This window comes from Microcebus murinus, chromosome 7, assembly GCF_040939455.1.
Source record: "Microcebus murinus isolate Inina chromosome 7, M.murinus_Inina_mat1.0, whole genome shotgun sequence".
NCBI classification, from domain to species: Eukaryota; Metazoa; Chordata; class Mammalia; order Primates; family Cheirogaleidae; genus Microcebus; species Microcebus murinus.
Genome location: NC_134110.1, coordinates 5,785,631 through 5,803,361, shown reverse-complemented (window position 1 = coordinate 5,803,361; position 17,731 = coordinate 5,785,631). Strand labels below are relative to the sequence as shown.

The 17,731-nt window shown below is 49.1% G+C and overlaps 1 protein-coding gene across 2 annotated transcripts in view; it reads left to right on the top strand.

Moving 5' to 3' along the window:
- ABHD2 (abhydrolase domain containing 2, acylglycerol lipase) overlaps positions 1–13,301 on the top strand; it is a 102,294-nt gene extending 88,993 nt beyond the window's left edge. For both annotated transcript variants that reach the window (XM_012788879.3, XM_012788876.3), the window contains 4 exons: positions 735–845; positions 3,375–3,444; positions 4,812–4,896; positions 7,436–13,301. In XM_012788879.3, coding sequence (XP_012644333.1) covers positions 735–845; positions 3,375–3,444; positions 4,812–4,896; positions 7,436–7,632 — 463 coding nt within the window. In that variant the 3' untranslated portion in view covers positions 7,633–13,301. The remainder of the gene's footprint in view (positions 1–734; positions 846–3,374; positions 3,445–4,811; positions 4,897–7,435) is intronic.
- The last annotated feature ends 4,430 nt before the right edge of the window (positions 13,302–17,731 follow it).

Genomic DNA, 17,731 nt, shown 5'->3' with positions numbered 1-17,731 from the left:
TCTTTTGAAAAAAAAGAAATGTGTCCCCTTCTTTTGGAGAGACTGTGAATACCGAGTTTCCATGATGGCTCTTCCTGCTATAGGGCCGACGCCGGCGCAAACGCAGTCCCGCGGCCGCTGCACGATGGACGGCCCTTGCCGGGCGGCAGGTCTGCAGGCACATGTGGCCCTGCCTTTGTTGTCTTCCCCTCAACGTGGAGCTGCTGCTTCACAGAAATGATTACTCTCCCGAGCAGAGTTAGCTTTGCTCTAATGCACTGGAGAGCTGTTGATCTGCCCAAATGCTAAATGGGTTAACCATTGTCTTCCTTGTTAAGCGACACAAACGGCTCACGGAGGGAAAGGGGCTCTGCCGCGGGGCAGTGTCAACACCCGTGTAAAGTCAAGGCGCCCACAGCAGGGCCACAGCCTGTTACTCACCGCAGGGCCCATCTGGAGACCTCCTCCCCTGCGGGGAAGCCTCTGAGGTATTCAGCAAGGCTCATACCCCACCTTTGGTTTGACTCAGTGCCCCTGGAAAGGAAAATAAGGTCTTGACATTCATCTCTTCTGCTGCTATTCAGAAGTCAGCAGTGCAGGTGCATCCCTCGGGACGTTCTGCAGGCAAAAGGGACCTGTTTCTTACCTGCCACATGGGCTTCGGCCCCGCCCAGCCCTGGGCAAGGCAGCAGGCTCTGCTATGGTTGTCCATCCTCTGCTTATGCGCCTCTGTTTGCTTTTGTGTTTCATTCTAGGCAAGCTCTTTTTGGAGACCATGTTAAGAAACCCCAGTCCCTGGAGGACACGGACTTGAGCCGGCTCTACACAGCAACATCCCTGATGCAGATTGACGACAACGTGATGAGGTGTGTCCGTGCAGGCGGGACGGGAACGCGCCACAGGCCAGCTCTGCCCAGTACAAGTGCTTTGTTCTGCTCACTGTAGTATTAAGAGTTGTTTTTTTTTAATAAGGGTCCCGTGCTTAAAAACAGATTTCACAGAAAAATGCAAATTTTTAATTTCTCTTGGAAAACAGGAAGCGGATCTGACCACTCACTCTGCTTTCCTGTGTAGCATAGCCAGCTGGAGCTGAGAAGCCGGGCTGTGCACGGCCTAGTCACGGGCAGTCGTCACCTGCCTGTCCTGCCTCTACACCAGGGCGAGCCTCAGTTGCCAAATAAATCTGCATCTGCAGTGGAATAAAAGGCAAAGGAAGTGTTTCCTGTGCCCATCTAAGTCTCTATCAAAGTAGAAAAACAAGAGATAGGCTGTGGGTTTCAAGGAAAGTAAACACAGCCTCGTTCCCCGGGGCCTGAAGCCCCCAGTGTAAGACACAGCCCTGCGCACTCATTCGCTCTCCACCTGCCTGGCCCCCCCAGGCCCTGAGGTCGCAGCCCTGACGTGTCCTCTTTGCTGGTACCAGTAGTTTCTGCCGGAGGTTAGTCTTTGCTGGAAAAGGTAAAATTAATCCCTGACCTCATCATTCTTTTTAAATATGTCACGCTTTTTATTTAACAATCATTTGATACCTTTAGATATGCTTTAAAGCAAACAAGTGTGCATCTAAATAGAGAGGCCGATAATTGACCTAAGGTATGAGATCTCTCCTTTTCTTCCTTATGAGATTTTAGCAGCCTTCTTATACCAAGTAACCTTGAAATGTGCCTGTTAACAGTTACTCAGAGGAAACAGAAACTAGGAGATTGCCATGTTCAGAAGATGAGAATAAATCTTGCCCACCCACCCTGAAGATGGGGTGTGTGACTTTACTGTGGTGACTAATGAGAAAACCAATTTAAATTTCCCACTCATCTTCTACGTTCTTTTAAGCCTGAAAGAGAATGTTCCTCAACTGTCCCTAAAGTTCCTCCTCTTTAGTAGTGTTGCAATTTTTTTTTTTTTTTTTTTTTGAGACAGAGTCTCGCTTGTTGACCAGGCTAGAGTGAGTGCCGTGGCGTCAGCCTAGCTCACAGCAACCTCAAACTCCTGGCCTCAAGCAATCCTTCTGCCTCAGCCTCCCAAGTAGCTGGGACTACAGGCATGCGCCACCATGCCCGGCTAATTTTCTATATATATTAGTTGGCCAATTAATTTCTTTCTATTTTTAGTAGAGACGGGGTCTTGCTCTTGCTCAGGCTGGTTCGAACTCCTAACCTCGAGCAATCCGCCCGCCTCAGCCTCCCAGAGTGCTAGGATTACAGGCGTGAGCCACCGTGCCCAGCTAGTAGTGTTGGATATGGTGGCAGTTTCATGATCACAACCAGTTTTGGCAGCCTTGTCGTTAGGCCATTATCAGAGGAACGGAATGCTCTCCCTGCCTGCTGAGCCCGCAAACGGACGGATTTCACAAGGACAGACACCCCAGAGGTGATCCCTGCACTTGGCCTCCTCCGTAATCAGGAGGACCCCAGTAGTCCCACCGGGGCTTTCCAGGCCCTTCCCAGGCAGAGATGGCCAAGGAGGCTGGTGGCAGAAGAGACCCACAGCTCCGAGGGAGGCAGGATCCCTCAGAGACCCCAGTTAGAATGAGAAGATCCACTGTTCAGAAACCAGAGGCCCTCATCCGTGTCGGAAAGAAAGGAGGTTTCCAGAGCCCTTCTGGCCTGGATGGACTCGGGCCTCCTGCTATCAGAACTCCAGGCCGAGCCTCGCCAGGCCTCCCGGGGCACAGAGCAGAGCCGCGGGGCTTGCGTGCCGGAGCACGTGGTGTTATTATGTGCCAGTTTCTCTGGTCCCTCTCCTTGGGTGGACAGAATTGCCGACTCTGAACCCGTCTCATTTCTATTACCTAATACGTATTTCATTCCAGTTCACAATGGTCCTGCTACTCCACCAGGAAGAACTCTGTTAAAAGGAAAGTTCTAGTAAATGCCTTTGAACTTCCAGTTTCTCTGTGTCTCTAGCGGCCTCTTGTTTTCTGCTGCCTCAGAAGACTAATTGCTACAGATAAGTTTCTACAGGACAGTCCCTCTGGGTCAGTCACCACGCTAGCAGGCACTCTGAGGTCCTGAATCTCAGCGCCATTGAGGAAGTTCCTGTCTTTAGATCTGTTTTGCACACGAGGAGCTGAGGTGCAGAAAAGTCAAACCATTTGCCAAAAGTCACACAGCCAATATATGGTCAAGCTAAGATTTGAATCCAGGTGCCAAAGCCTGTGCTCTTAACCCCCTGCTCCCCTGCCTGTGTATATTCCACTGATGTGTCCTCATGTGACAAGTCAGCGTAGGAAGTGGAGCAGTCATAAAATCAGCGCAGCGTTCAGGCCCGACTGCTGCCTGCGTTTTTCTACCAATGCAACAAGTTAGGACGGAGAACTGGAGCAGTGATCAGCTCAGCATTCTGATCTGATGACAATGTTGTTTTGTCCTTTCCCCTTTTTTTTTGGTATGTTCCAGGAAGTTTCACGGCTATAACTCCCTGAAGGAATATTACGAGGAAGAAAGCTGCATGCGGTACCTGCACAGGGTGAGTGGCCAGCGCTAGCTCAGATTGAGCGTCACTCCCTCCAGCCTCGCACACAGCACAGCAAATATCCCTCCTGAATTTCCCTGGTGGAAGCTCAGCCAGAAGCTGGCTCAAACTGTTCTAGGCTTTAACTCGGATTTATTTTTAAGCCAAACTCTGTCCCTCTGTGACCACCATACATTAATCCCACAGCCATGCCTTAAACCAGTCCGGTCCCATATCTGTATGAAAGCCATTAAAATTGCTCCAACACCCAATTTTTTTCTTAGTCTTCCTTTGACAGTATAATCCTGCCTGGTTTCTGCCATGGTTCTTCGGAGGAGATCCATCTAGACTTTTTGCCCCTTTTTTGGCTTGCCTGGACCCTTTATTCACCCCTGTGTATTTTGTTAGTATATTACTACCCTGACAAAAATGAACTCAAAGGTTCCTGCTGTGATCTGGCAAGCACAGAGTGAAATAGATGTGTTTCTGTATGGAAGTGGTAAGGAACGTGTCTGTTGATAAGGTAGACTGGTTTGTATTAATGCAGTTTTTAGCAGCCGCAATAAACTATGTGCATATTAAGTTTGTGGCTCACCAAAATCCCCATATACTTTTTTACCTGAACCACCAGCAAGCCAGTCTCTTGTTCTGTCTGTGCGCGATTCATTTTACCCATTTATCCCTGTCAACGTCCACCTGTGGGTTCGGCCCACCATTCCCCCAGCCAAAGCAGATAATTGCAGTTCTGCTGTCACCCCGGCCGTGCCTCCTAGTTTAGCATCGTCACCCAGGCTTTTGGTGTGTTCATTTAAGCCAGTTTACAAACGTTGAGCTGCCCGGCGCCAACGCCAGAGACCTCCAGAATAGCATAACCATTCACTCCCCCGATATGGCTGTTCAGCACTGCCCCACTAGCGTGGAAAAGGAGACTGCTGGCTGTTGCTGGGGTGCGTGTTAAACGCAGCCCTGCCAAGACTTTCCCAAAATCCACCAGCCTTTAGATTCTGCTAGAACATCTCTTTTGTCTGGCATGAAATCCACTTCATTTTTCCTCCCCGCAATATAAACTGAATGAATATGTGTGTAACTCTTTGTAAAGCCTTTTTTCTGGAAGGCGTGGCTAATCTGAAACACCGTGATGATCACCAGGAAGCCTTGCTCCGGCACGCACCTGCTGCTGGGGCGATCACCGAACGGCGGGTGTAACCCATCTCGCTGCCGGTGACTGCCAGGCACCCTCCCTCCACAGTTCAGCAAGCTGAGCTGTGTTCGCTCCCCTCTGCTTCAAAGACATGCCCGCCCAATAGTGAATTTGAGCCTTGAATAATGGGGTCTGGAAATGGGAACGGATAATTTAGTTCTGCTTTATTTTTTTGTTGCAGATTTATGTGCCTCTCATGCTGGTTAACGCAGCTGATGACCCCTTGGTGCACGAAAGCCTTCTAACTATTCCCAAATCTCTTTCAGGTAAGTGTTTCTTCCTACTGCTCCCTCAACCACTTAGCAAATTGCCACAGTAAATTCTGTCACTGTCACCATGCTGTCATCTCCGGGGGACTAGCCTCTTTGGGGAAGGACAGCTCATGGCAGTGTTTGTGTTGCACCTAGCCTGATGGTCCTGCAGCTGTGAGGGGCCTGGGCAGAGCCGTGTGTTCCCTTGTGGTGCGGGAGACAGGACCATCATGTATAGATCCATAGCCAGGAGGGCTTTGGGGAAGTCGCCTGGTATTCTGTGAAATTATCTCATGGTTTTGGTTTCATTAAGTTTAAGAGTTTGACTTAAAGAGCTATTTAGACTTCAACTTGGACCTAAAAAGCAAAACAAGGAAGCCAGTTCTGCTACCTTGTGTGACAGCCTCTCGATCTGCTTTGAGGAGAAAAATTAAAGCGACTGAAGTGGCAAAGACAGTGCTCCTAGGATGCTGCTCTGCTTCAGCCAGCGTGGCCGCATTCCATGCCAGCTGGGAGCTAACGGAGAAGCCAGAGAGAGGACAGCGGGAGGAAACACTGGGGAATTCCCTAACTTATTTTGTACTGGAATTTTTTTTTTTTTTTTTTTTTTTTTGAGACAGAGTCTCACTAGAGGCTAGAAGGTGAGTGCCGTGGTGTCAGCCTAGCTCACAGCAACCTCAAACTCCTGGGCTCAAGCAATCCTCCTGCCTCAGCCTCCCGAGTAGCTGGGACTACAGGCATGCACCACCATGCTCGGCTAATTTTTTCTATATATATTAGTTGGCCAATTAATTTCTTTCTATTTATAGTAGAGACAGGGTCTCGCTCTTGGTCAGGCTGGTTTCGAACTCCTGACCTCAAGCAATCCACCCGCCTCGGCCTCCCAGAGTGCTAGGATTACAGGCGTGAGCCACCGCGCCCGGCCTATACTGGAATTTCAGATCCCAGGGACATAGTCTCCGGCCTTCCCCAGTCCTCATGCAGACATCATGTGTTAAGCAGAAGGAGGAGGCATACCTCGGGTTCCCATGACCCACAAGCTAGAACAGTAGATAGTGTAGCGGACAAAGGACCGTGCCCAGCCAGAGCTCTGTTACACCGCTCAGGATGAAGTCTGCGTGTGATCAGAGCCGTCCCCCGCGGAGCCCCCATCCAGCCTCAGGCTCCCTGCGCAACAGTAGCCGCTCAGCCAGGAGAAAGCAGCAGCACTCGTTTCCCTCTCTGCCTCTATCAGAATATTCCTAGCGCTAATGCTGTCGCATGGAAATTTATCATAGCAGGCTGGGCACAGTGGCACACCCATGTAATCCTAGCTCTCTGGGAGGCTGAGGCAGGAGGATTGCATGAGGTCATGAGTTTAAGACCAGCCTGAGCAAGAGCAAGACCCCGTCCCTACTACAAATAGAAAAAACTATCCTGGCATGGTGGCACAAGCCTGTAGGCCCAGCTACTCAGGAGGCTGAGGCAGGAGGATCGCTTGAGCCCAGGAGTTTGAGGTTGCAGTGAACTAGGCTGATGCCACAGCAGTCTAGCCTGAGTGACAGAGCAAGACTCTGTCTCAAAAAAAAAAAAAAAAAAAAATTATCAAATAGCAACTAAAAAGGAACAATAAAGGGGGTCAGGCAAGAAAAGAGTGCTGGAGATCCAGCAAAAGGCTCCTGTCACTTATTCCTCTGGGAAGACAGATGTTTCCTCTTGTGCCTGGCTGCCCATTTTATACACATCTTCAGTACTGGCCTTCACTAGCCCATGTGGGACTAACTTAGAAAGAGAGTCATAAAATCAAGCCCCAGGTTTTTAATTTTCAGGTTGGTCATTTCCCATGTGGCATGGAGACCTTGGGCATTGTTTAACAATGCTTTAAGTTCAGTCTTAATCTTGAAGATTAATCTTGTCTGTAATGAAAAATCCTTAACTCCATTGAAGCCTCCTTCTTCCTAGTAAACAACACTGTTAGTGCTATAAATCTCTACTCAGAGCCTGGCCACCCCCACTAGCATCAGCATCACCTAGGAGCTTTTAAGAAATGCAGAATCCAGATCCCCCTTCCAGCTTATTAAATCAGAATCTGCATTTTAACGCGATGTCCCAGGTGCTTCTGATGCACAAAGTTGGGGAGCACAGTGAGTCACCCGGAGAGCCCTGGCAGTCCAATGCCTGGGTACTGCAGCGCTCCTCCCCCCTCCCCCCAGAGGTTCTGATTTAATGTGTCTGGGTGCAGCCTAGGTTTAGGGAGCTTTAAAAACTCCCCCCCTGGTTCTAATGTGCAGCCAAGTTTCAGAACAGAATCCTAGGGATTTCTTAAGCTGGTGCCCATTCTGCTCCAAAGCTAAGCTGCCTTTCCACAGCCTGCTAGATCCCCCTGTCTTGCCTGCCCCACTGAAGGTCTGTCCCGCTTTGGTGAACAAAGCAGCGTGAGTAGAGGTTAGATGTCCACTTAGGTGACCTTTTCCCTGTGGGGCAAGCCCAGGCCACCCTGGCCAGCTCACTGCCACCCTCCCGCCCTGGAGCTAACTAGAGCATAGTGACTCACTGAGCTGCCTTTTCCCTGCAGAGAAACGGGAGAACGTCATGTTTGTGCTGCCTCTGCACGGGGGGCACCTGGGCTTCTTTGAGGGCTCTGTGCTGTTCCCCGAGCCCCTGACGTGGATGGATAAGCTGGTGGTGGAGTACGCCAACGCCATCTGCCAGTGGGAGCGTAACAAGCTGCAGTGCTCTGACACGGAGCAGGTGGAGGCCGACCTGGAGTGAGGCCTCCGGACTCTGGCTCCAGCAGCCCTCCTCTGGAACCCACGTCCCCTCACCCCCCGTTTCAGGTCTCCCGTCTCCCTCAGTGACCTGGATCTGACCTCACACCATCAGCGGGGGCCCCGCCATGCACACCTGTCTCGGAGTAGGCAGCTCTCCTGGGAGCTCCAGGCTATTTTTGTGCTTAGTTACTGGTTTTCTCCATTGCGTCGTTAGCCATGGCGACAAGCGACAGAGCTCTCTCACCCTCCTGTCCAGTTTCAGCATCTGATTGCTTTGAAGCCAATTACATCTAGTTTCCCTGTTAAAAAATGTGTCTGAACAGCAATTTTGCCCTGCCAACCAAAAGGCTTTTCCCTGAGAGTAGTAAGGATGTATGTCATTTTGTGGTGCTCGTACGTGTCCTTACATAGACCCTGGAAAGAGCGCACCGTCTGGGCCGATGCTGAAGCCCTTTCAGCGTGGGAGCCTGAGGAGCTGGACCTCCCAGGCTGCAGTGTGGCCTCCTAAATGGCAAAGGCAATTCCTTCAAGCCACAAGCCAAGTCTGCTCCCTCACTGTCTCCTAGTCAGGCCCGCGCTTTGCCGCTGATGGGGCACCTGCAAAAACCCAGCCTCCCAGCTCCTCCCCTTGGCGAGGTTGGCTCAGCGGTCTGGGAAGGGGTCTGGGGGTTTCAGTTTTTCACAAGTGCCCCAGGGGATTCTCATCACCAGGTAAATTTGGGAAACACTATTCAACAACGCCTTTAAATTAGAAACATCTCTGTAGTTCATTTTTTTTAAGCTCACAGGCCTCGAGAGCAGCAAGCCCTGCCCTGTGGCTGCTCTCGTGCGCCCACAGTGTGATGTCTCAGAAGAGCCCTGGTGGGAGAGGGCGTCTGGGCTGTGCCCCGGCTCTGCTTCTCACCCTGGACAAAGTCCCCTTGGACTTCAGTTTATTTGCCTATAAAAAGGGGGACTTGGACCAGGTACGTTGGTGAGATCACTACCAGTTCTGAAGTTCAATGACAAACTCAGTTCACTGAGGTTTGAGAGAACATTCCTCCAGCGGAGCCTGGGAGCTGTTCTCCCAGTGTAAGCATGTAGATAGCATCGTCACTTGCCTTTCTGTTCTGTCCCTTTTCATTCAGATAAAGAGGTGTTGGGAGGTTTTTTAAGCACTCAATTATAATTTTAGTTTTTTAGCCCAGGGCCCTCTAACTCTCTGGCTTTTGATACCAAACAATTCAAACGTTGGATCTCAGTTTGGAGAAAGATATTTCCAACTGAAGGGTGTTATTTTGAAAGCAGATTTTTAATTTACTAGCCTATATATTTGTAGTCTATTGGATAAACCTTTCCAGAGTGTGTCTTCTCACTCTAGGTTTCAAGTACTCCTTCCCTCCAATCCTGTGGTACTTGAATATCTAAAAACCCTGCACTTTGAAAAATCTGCAGTTGCTATCTGGAACTAAACAGAACTATGAGTGAAATTGCCTGGATACTTTTAAAAAGATATTTTCCCTTCTTCATTTCCTCTGGCTCCAGGACAGACTGGAATATAGATAGTGGGTCTGTGTGGGTATTTAAGGGGTTAAAGGTATCAACTGAGCACCCACATGCCAACCCTCGAGGCCACAGGGGGGTGTCTGTCGGTTGGGTATTGGTCCAAGTGACTGTGACAGTAGTCTGTAACCTGAAGAAATTTTCTGACAATCAACAGATCACCCTATGAACATCAAAAACAGCCATTATCTCAGGAGACTGAGATTTCTGTGCTCTCAACTCTGCTTTGGTATTTCTCACACTCACCAAGTTCTGTCATTACGACTGTTCCCCAAAGTTCTTATTTCTCTAATGCATTTCCTTTTCACTTTCTTTTTGCACAATTCGGCACTTTATCCATCCCTCAATTTGGAAGCTAGTCACTCTCCTCTGTTACTTTTCCCTCCACCCAACCACAATTATAATCTAGAAGATTCATAGTCGTATTTTATGCTACTACCTTCATTTCTCAATGAAGGATGAGGAAGGAATTCCTTCCTCAATGAAGGAAACTTAAAGTTTCTCAAAACTTTATTTGTGAAAATAGGTAAATCAAGCAATAGCTTATCTCAGTCCTGGGATTGAATCTCATGCCAGGAACAAGAGCCTCCTTTCATTTGCCTGAGGTCGCATCTCTTCACCTATTCTGACAAAGTAGTGGCCAGCCTGCGTTCCATTCAGGAGGAAGAGAGACAGTCCTGTTGTCACACGAACCAGAGAGGGAAGCCTCAGAGCCTGGTGGGCAAGGCGGCCCTGGTGGCCCCCGCAGAAGAGAGGCATGGCTGGCAGCATAGCCCTGGTTGCCACACAACCGGAATTCACCCCGCAGGACGGGGGTGGGGGGGGGGCTGTCCCAGCTGAGATCTGTTTAGTGTGTGACTCTGAATGGCACTTGCATTCCATTTTGGCTCACATGAAATCAACTGAAGCCCTTTGTTGGAGCTCTGGGCCCTCAGGCATTGAAATGAGAAGGGACTGTGGCTGCCGTCCAGGAAAACTCCCGCCTGTCCCTGAATGCAAGCACAGAGGGGCTGCCTTCGCAGAGATGCAAACTCGCCTAATAAACCAGGGAGCAGCATTTTCTATATGGGTCATCTTTTCCCTCCTCCAGGCTTGTCTTTCTTCCCAGAGTTGTTCACTTCTGATAGTAATGTGAATGCTCTTCTTGCTATTAAGGTCTTATTTGGGCTAAAACAAGTCTCAATTTTTAGAGTGTTTGAATATTTTAAAATCAAATTAAGGATATAAATTGCATCGATGTAAACAATTCTGTTGCAGGAATAACATGTTAAAAACCAGGCGGGGGCGGCAGCTGCATTTCTCCTGTCGCATTCCCTGCCTCCTAGGCAATTTGAAGACACTGATGAGTAACTGATCCCAGTCAAATTAGGATTATCTCACTTAAAAAACGGTGTCAAGTCTCTGACTCATTTATGTTAGAAGGGAGTTTAACATCTTGAAGAAAACCTCTTATCTTTACTGCAGTGAGTTTGCACCAGTGATTCCAGAGCAGAACAAAGGCAGAAAGTAGTCTGTTGTTACCATCTTCTTTTAACCTCTCTGAAGCATTTTATAGACTTACAGGGAGCCTTATGAGCTGCCAGGAGAGTGGAAATATACCCAAAAGGGGAGTGTTTCTTTTTTTGACGTGCTGTTATTAGAACCAAAGTCCAGGATACCTGGGTTCTTGTCCTAACTGTCTCTAATTCACATTGGATCATGGGCAAGTCACTTCATCTCTGTGAGCCTGTTCCCTCATCTTAGACCATCTCCAAGACAACTTCATTTATTTACACATCCCTTGCTTAAACATTGCTGAGTGTTTGCCTGCACTTGGCTTTCACAGCCTTGCAGGTGGAAACACCTATGTCAAGGCTCAAGGCTCATCTTGCGGTGACTTGGAGCAGGGGAGCTTCCACATTAAGCCTTTCCTAGTGGAAACCTTTGATCTTGTCCAAAGCCCTACGTCTTTGGCTTCCCTGCAGAGTCTCCATTGTCCTTACAATGTCTGAGCCCTTCCGTGGTCTTGTGGCCGTGGCAGGTGCTGCCCACTAGCACGTGGAGAAGCTCTCCATCCCTCTGCGGCTCAGCCAGACCGTTGAGAACTCCCGGGGCAGAAACCCTTCCTGCTCGGGCTTTCGTTCGAGAGCTGCGGTCTTCATGAAAGCTGAACTTTCTGGGTAGCTGAGCTTACTTGCCTGGCCTCCGAATGAAAGCTCTCTTTGTAACTGTGTGGCTCGAGGTCTGCTTTGCCAGCTCCAGAAACAATACATGTGTCCTCGTTTGCGTTTGCCAAGCAAGCAGATGTCCGAGATGCGAGAGGCTTTGCTTTTCCTGTGGCGTTGATTCTGACTTGGAGAGAAGGTAAAGGACTGACGACTGAAATGTCACGTTGGGCTGAAGGAACTCATAGGTCTTTGTCCTTTAGGCAGGATAGGAGGGTTATTAAGAAGCATTTCACTGTAGCATTCTGTCACAATATCATCTGGAATTGTTTTCTTTGCCCAGAAAGCCTTAACTTGCCTCTAGAAAATCCCCTGGTATTACAACAATATTGTGGCATTAAAATTCAAATTCTCTTGCTGTGCAAAGCCACAGCAAAACCAGAGCATTTCCTCAAGTGGCCTGTAGGCTCCTTGTCATGCCTCGTCCCTGGCACCTGTCTGTCCTTCTTGGCCTTACTCTGTTGTTCAAAGCCACTTTGGACTGCTTGGATGCTTTAGAAAGCCATGAAAAGTAGCCTGCCTGTGGCATTTAGAGGCCAAGCAATAGAGGGAAAGATTTGCTTCCACCTGTTATCTAAGCAGAGGGAAGTGCCCCTCTTCATAAACTAGGCTCGCTTTTGCCAAATTGTCTGTGAAGCTAAGGGAAGGGGAGCTGGCGCCTGCTGGCAGAGAGAGCTGGAATGCCGACCAAGGCAAAGGCTGCTGCTTCTTGCCTGGAGCTGCTGCCTCCAGGGCCCAAGCCCAGGCATCCTCCTGTCGTGGCCCTTGGAAACAGGCCGCAGGGTCCCAGAAAGTAGACAGCTGCCCCCTTTGGAAGAGTCAGTCCTCATTGTTTTCTGAACTGTTTTCCTAGCATGTGGGTAAAGCTTTCATGTGTCTGATAAATAAGCTAAAGTTAATTTCTAACTGGTGGATCAAGTCTAACATTCTGAGTTCCATCAAGTACTCAACTTTTAACTAGACTCCTGTCAATTAGTAATGAAATCTATAACCTACCTTCCGCTTCTGGTCCCCATTAGCCAAGAAATCCACTATTGCCATAAGTTGGGGACAGTCCACTTCTAGCATCTGTAGAAACACCATTTGTCTCTAAGGGCATTCTCCTTCCAGATCACCCGCCTGGAGCAGCCAGCAACCACCTAGATGAATTGCTGACTCCCTTGGTCCCAGTGCCGGCCACTTCTCTCCTAGGGTGTTCGTGTGGGTGGAGAGAGTTTCTGGGTGTATAGGTTAGGTCTTGTTTGGTTTTTATTTTGGCCTCTTTAGTTTTCCTAAAGCACAAGTCCATGTAGAATCCTGCCACCTCTCCACACCAGTTCCAGATGATCTGGGTCTCGCCCACTGCCTCAGGAAGACCTTCACTGTACCTGAGCTTCTGACTTCTGCCACTGCAGCTGCCTTAGTGACGCCAGGGGAGGGGAAGGGGGGGCAAGTTTGCATCTCTCCTTTTCCTGGTTAGACTCTGTTCAACCACATTCTTAAGTTGGCAGATCTGCTTCCAGATTGATTTTTGAGAACCATCACTTTCACATTCCTAATTCTGATTTGTTTTGTTTTGTTTCATTTGGGTTTTCTGAAACTTAAAATGCTGCCCTGAAAACACTGTATTTTTGAGTTTGTGTTCTGAAAGCCTCCGTGCTGCCGGATCTTTGGGGGGGGAGGGGACACAGGATCCTTCAGCACTGAGGTGTTTAAGATTTGCAACTAGCAATGCAATTTTTTCTAAATATGAGGATATTTACCTTTATTAAGAAATTATACTAAACAATGGTGTCCTTGATCATTTTATGTTCTCATATTACTTTTGATTCTATTAGGATTCTGTGTGGTGGTGAACAAAGATCATTACAAACAAAAACTATAATTTTGTTATCTTTGAGTCAATGGAATTTCTTTACTTAAAAAAATAAAGTCTAAAACTGTGGCGTGGCTGTGTGTCCTCTGTATAGTGGGGATTTTCCATCTAAAGGGATTCTTCCTGTGTCTTCACCACAGCATGAGCTTAATGGAAATGCACGAAACACCAACTTCTCATCAAAATTGATGTTCACCACCAGGCGCTGTGGTAATCCCAGCACTTTGGGAGGCAAAAGCAGGAGGGTCACTTGAGTTCAGGAGTCTGAGACCAGCCTGGGCAACATAGTGAGACTCCATCTCTACAAAAAAATAGGAAAAAGAGCCAGGTGTGGTGGTGTGCACCTGTAGTCCCACCTACTTGGGAGGCTGAGGTGGGAGGATCACTTGAGCCCAGGAGTTGGAGGCTGTAGTAAGGTATGATCATGCCGCTGCACTCCAGCCTGGGTGAGACAGAGCAAGACCCTGTCCCCCCCTCAAAAAAAAATTGATGTTCACTCTTGCAAACAAATACCAAAGACATGACCAGCCCGCAGGTGTCTTTACAAGCCCATATTCTCCAGGCAAGAAAGCCAAGAACTAAAATAAGTAAGATATCCACATTGTAGTCACTTCATAAAGGCAAGAGAGATGTAAATGGTGCCTGCCACGCATGATTTGTGTGCTTTGCCAGTGATGTTCTTTGAAAAGACCAGGTGAACATTTCCTAAGTCAAGATCATATTGGGTTGGTTGAGAGACATGTTCTATTCCTTGGCTCTGTCTGAACCCACGCTAAGGGTCTCCCAGGGCCAACCACAAGCTCAGCCCGGAGGTTGTTCTACCCCTAAGAGCCTTACACACACAACTGCCTTCCCTCCTTGGCCACATGGAACCCTTGACAAGCTAGGCAGAGTGGGAAGTGTCAGCTTTGGAAGGTGTGCATGAACAAGACCTAAGAATGCCCCAACATCAAAATTCATCTCTCTCTGGTAGGCAAGCTTCCCCCTCCTTCTATCCCCCACAAAATAGCCAGACTATTTTGATCCAAGAAAACCAACTTGCAAAGAATACTACCAATGAAAAGAACTACATGGAAGAGATTTCAGGTGCAAGGTGCTCGGTAGGCTGGTGCTGACAGCATGCCAGCGTGGTCATTTAGGACCCCAGCACAGCTGCACCTCCCCTTAGGCGACTCTATAGCATTTGTCTTCAGGGACACTCACTCACTGCCCCAACAGTGCTAACATTATTTATTTCTTTATTTTTACCTGTAAGATGGGAATAACTATAGGAATGCCTACCTCAGGATATGGAGAGGCTCAAATAGTATTTTTCAAAGTGCTGATGTTATTTTGGGTAGTGGCTTTAGCTTTGTCTGTTTGGTTCCATCTCACAAATGACCTCCCAGGATGTGTGGAAACGAGAAGTGTCTGCCTGGTGCAGCTCCACTCCAGGGCTTCTGGCTGATGGGCCTGCACAGAAAGCAGAGATAGGCTTGGATATAATTTCCAAACACTTTTGGGCTTGACAAGCCATGTGTGTGCATCATCAAAACCTGATCCTAATCTTCTCCTTCTTCACATGGTCACCTTGAGAAATCATGTCCTACCTACCCTGTCCTGCTTGCTGGTAGGACAATTCCAGGCACAGCCCCAGGGTGGAACTTGCTCTTATTCTGAGACATTTAGCCTTCCCCACAGGCTCCTGCAGCCATCTTCTCTGTCCTCTCTGCTCAAGTGCAAAGTTTACCTTTAAACTGATAGATCTTAACACTTGCCTCAGTGGGTTCCTCCATACCCTCACCTTCCTCATATGTCAACATGCAGGGCTTGAGCAGTACACATTTGAACTACCTGGGCAGCTTGGAAAGATCTTGATGCCCAGGCCGTACCCCAGACCAAGTGCATGGGGAGGTGGGGCCTGGGCTGCAATTTTAAAGCTCCCCGGGGGATTCCAGCCTGCAGGGAGCTTGCAAACCACTGCTTTGGAAGCTTTGATTGGCTCTTTAATGTGCCATCCCTTTTAGGGGGGGAGGAGGTGGAGTGTCTTGTTAAAAATGCAGATTCTGATTCAGCACTTCTGTGATGGGGCCTAGGTGTGTGCATTGCTAGTGAGTTCCCAAGTGGAACAGACACTGCCCTCCTCAGACCTCCAGGGCATCCTGCAAGCTTCTAGACCCAACACTGAGCCATGCATCACCACCGCCCAACAGACAGTAGGATCAGTGATGGCCCACTTCACCCCTTAGGTGACTCTTCACCTCTTTTCCTGGCTTAAGACAAAGGCGCACCTCTTCCAGAAGCCTTTGCCAGGCCTCCAGACAGCATCATCCCCTTCCAGTTTCCCTTGGGTAAACTCGAGGCTCTGAGCAGTGGCCCATTTCGTTTAGAGGCTCTCTGAAGCTGGTGGCCAATTCCTTGTGGAGACCTCCACCCACACCTTGATGAATTGCTTCCGGAGTCTGAAAGCCCACATTAGGATGGCAGGAAAGCATCGCTGCAACCTTCCTACTCTCATTCTGCTCAAATTACCACTTTTTTGTTTTTGTTTTTGTTTTTTTTTGAGACAGAGTCTTGCCTTGTTGCCCAGGCTAGAGTGAGTACTGTGGCGTCAGCCTAGCTCACAGCAACCTCAATCTCCTGGGCTCAAGCGATCCTGCTGCCTCAGCCTCCCGTGTAGCTGGGACTACAGGCATGCGCCACCATGCCCGGCTAATTTTTTTTCTATATATATTAGTTGACCAATTAATTTCTTTCTATTTATAGTAGAGACGGGGTCTCGCTCTTGCTCAGGCTGGTTTCAAACTCCTGACCTCGAGCAATCCGCCCACCTCGGCCTCCCAGAGTGCTAGGATTACAGGCGGGAGCCACCGCGCCCGGCGTCAAATTACTTTTATGTGGCAGAATCCCTGTCTCATCCCACGTGTCTCCAGAAAGGAAGCTGTCATGGGCATCAAATGGTTGTCATAAAATTCATGTTTTGTTGTCACTCTTCCCATAGCTGGTGGCTTTCAAATGAGTATTTTACCGTCCCTCTTCCTCTATCTCATTAATGTTGGGGGGTGGCCACCTGTAGGGATCACCCACATAGGCATCTGGGATTTTGTGAGGCTGAGCACATCCGATTTAATATTCATGGTCTTAAGACACCCTCTAGGGCACCACCCAGCCCACCCAGCTCTCCTTCCTGCCCAGCAGCGCCAGGGCAAGGCCAGCAGGGGGCAGTGCGAGCCCACAGTCAGAGCCGGCTCCCTGGGTCCCAGCCCTGTGGTTTCTTGCTCAGAAAGCCACTGCCAACTTTCGACTTTCGTGGGCACCCCAGCACCCCAGCATAAGCCTGCAGTTCTCTCCCCATCCTGATCTCACTCATAAACTTAGAGCTGCCACCTCAGAGGGTGGGCCGGGCCGCGTCCAGGAGGGCACTGGGCAGGGTGCAGGGGGAAGACGGGAGTCAACCGGCAGGGGTCAGCCACTGTTTCCCTCAAATCTGGGGCACAACTCTGGACAAACGCGTAGAAGGACATCCTGAAAACGTGAAAAGTACGAATTCCTTTGAATTCTTTCACTCGGCCTCATCCCTGCCCCCCCCCATTCAGGCCACCAGCGCCCTCCACAGGCAAACGCTAGTCTCCCTTCTTTCGTCACGTGGCCCCACAGCACCATGGGACACAGTGGCCCGCACCTTCAAGCATGTTCCCAGGAGATCCCCCAGGGTGAGGCCCCTGCCACCACAGCAGCTCCATCCTTTTTAGGTTTCAATACCAAGGTTCCACATGAGATTTGGTTTGAAAAAAGGAAGCCTCAACTTGTGGAGGGAAATCCTCCCCGGTTAACCTCCCACCCTTCCGCCCACAATTATTTGCTACGATTCCTCCTCCAGCTCAGAGGTCCTGTGTAAATATCATAAATGACCATGGATCGTTGGCTGCGAATGTTATAAAGAAGGAAGCTACTTGGGTAATGAGCACACACTGCAAACCCTAGGAGTGAAATAAAGGCATGTATGTCTAAGGATACCTTAATCACGTGGATGAAAAAAAAAAGTAGTAACTGTATTAATTAATATTATTTAAAATGTTTAAAATTAAAAAAGGCATATATGTACATTTGCATGTAACATGGGCATAGCTTCACTGGAACACAAGGAAGAGAACTCTGTGGAAACAGATGGGATTGGGCAGAACTTGAAGTCCCAGGAATGGCTGTAAGGTCCTGCAACAGGTGGGTATGGCACCAAGGGTACTTGGTCCCTATGGGAGGGGAGTGACCCAGGCAAGAGCAGACAAGTCTGGAGTTGATTCACTGAGGTATCTGCGCACGAGCCACTGGGCAGGACAAGCCTCACCTACCGCTGCTAGGTAGGTAACAGGCGTCCGCTTCCGTGTGGGCACGTAAACGTAGCATCTTGGGAGAAGTACCTGTCAGTGTCTGGGAGCCCCAACCCGAAGCAGCCAGCACTTCCCCAACAGGGAACTGCATGCTCCGCACACAGCGGTTTCCAGCAGGGGTTCTACACACAT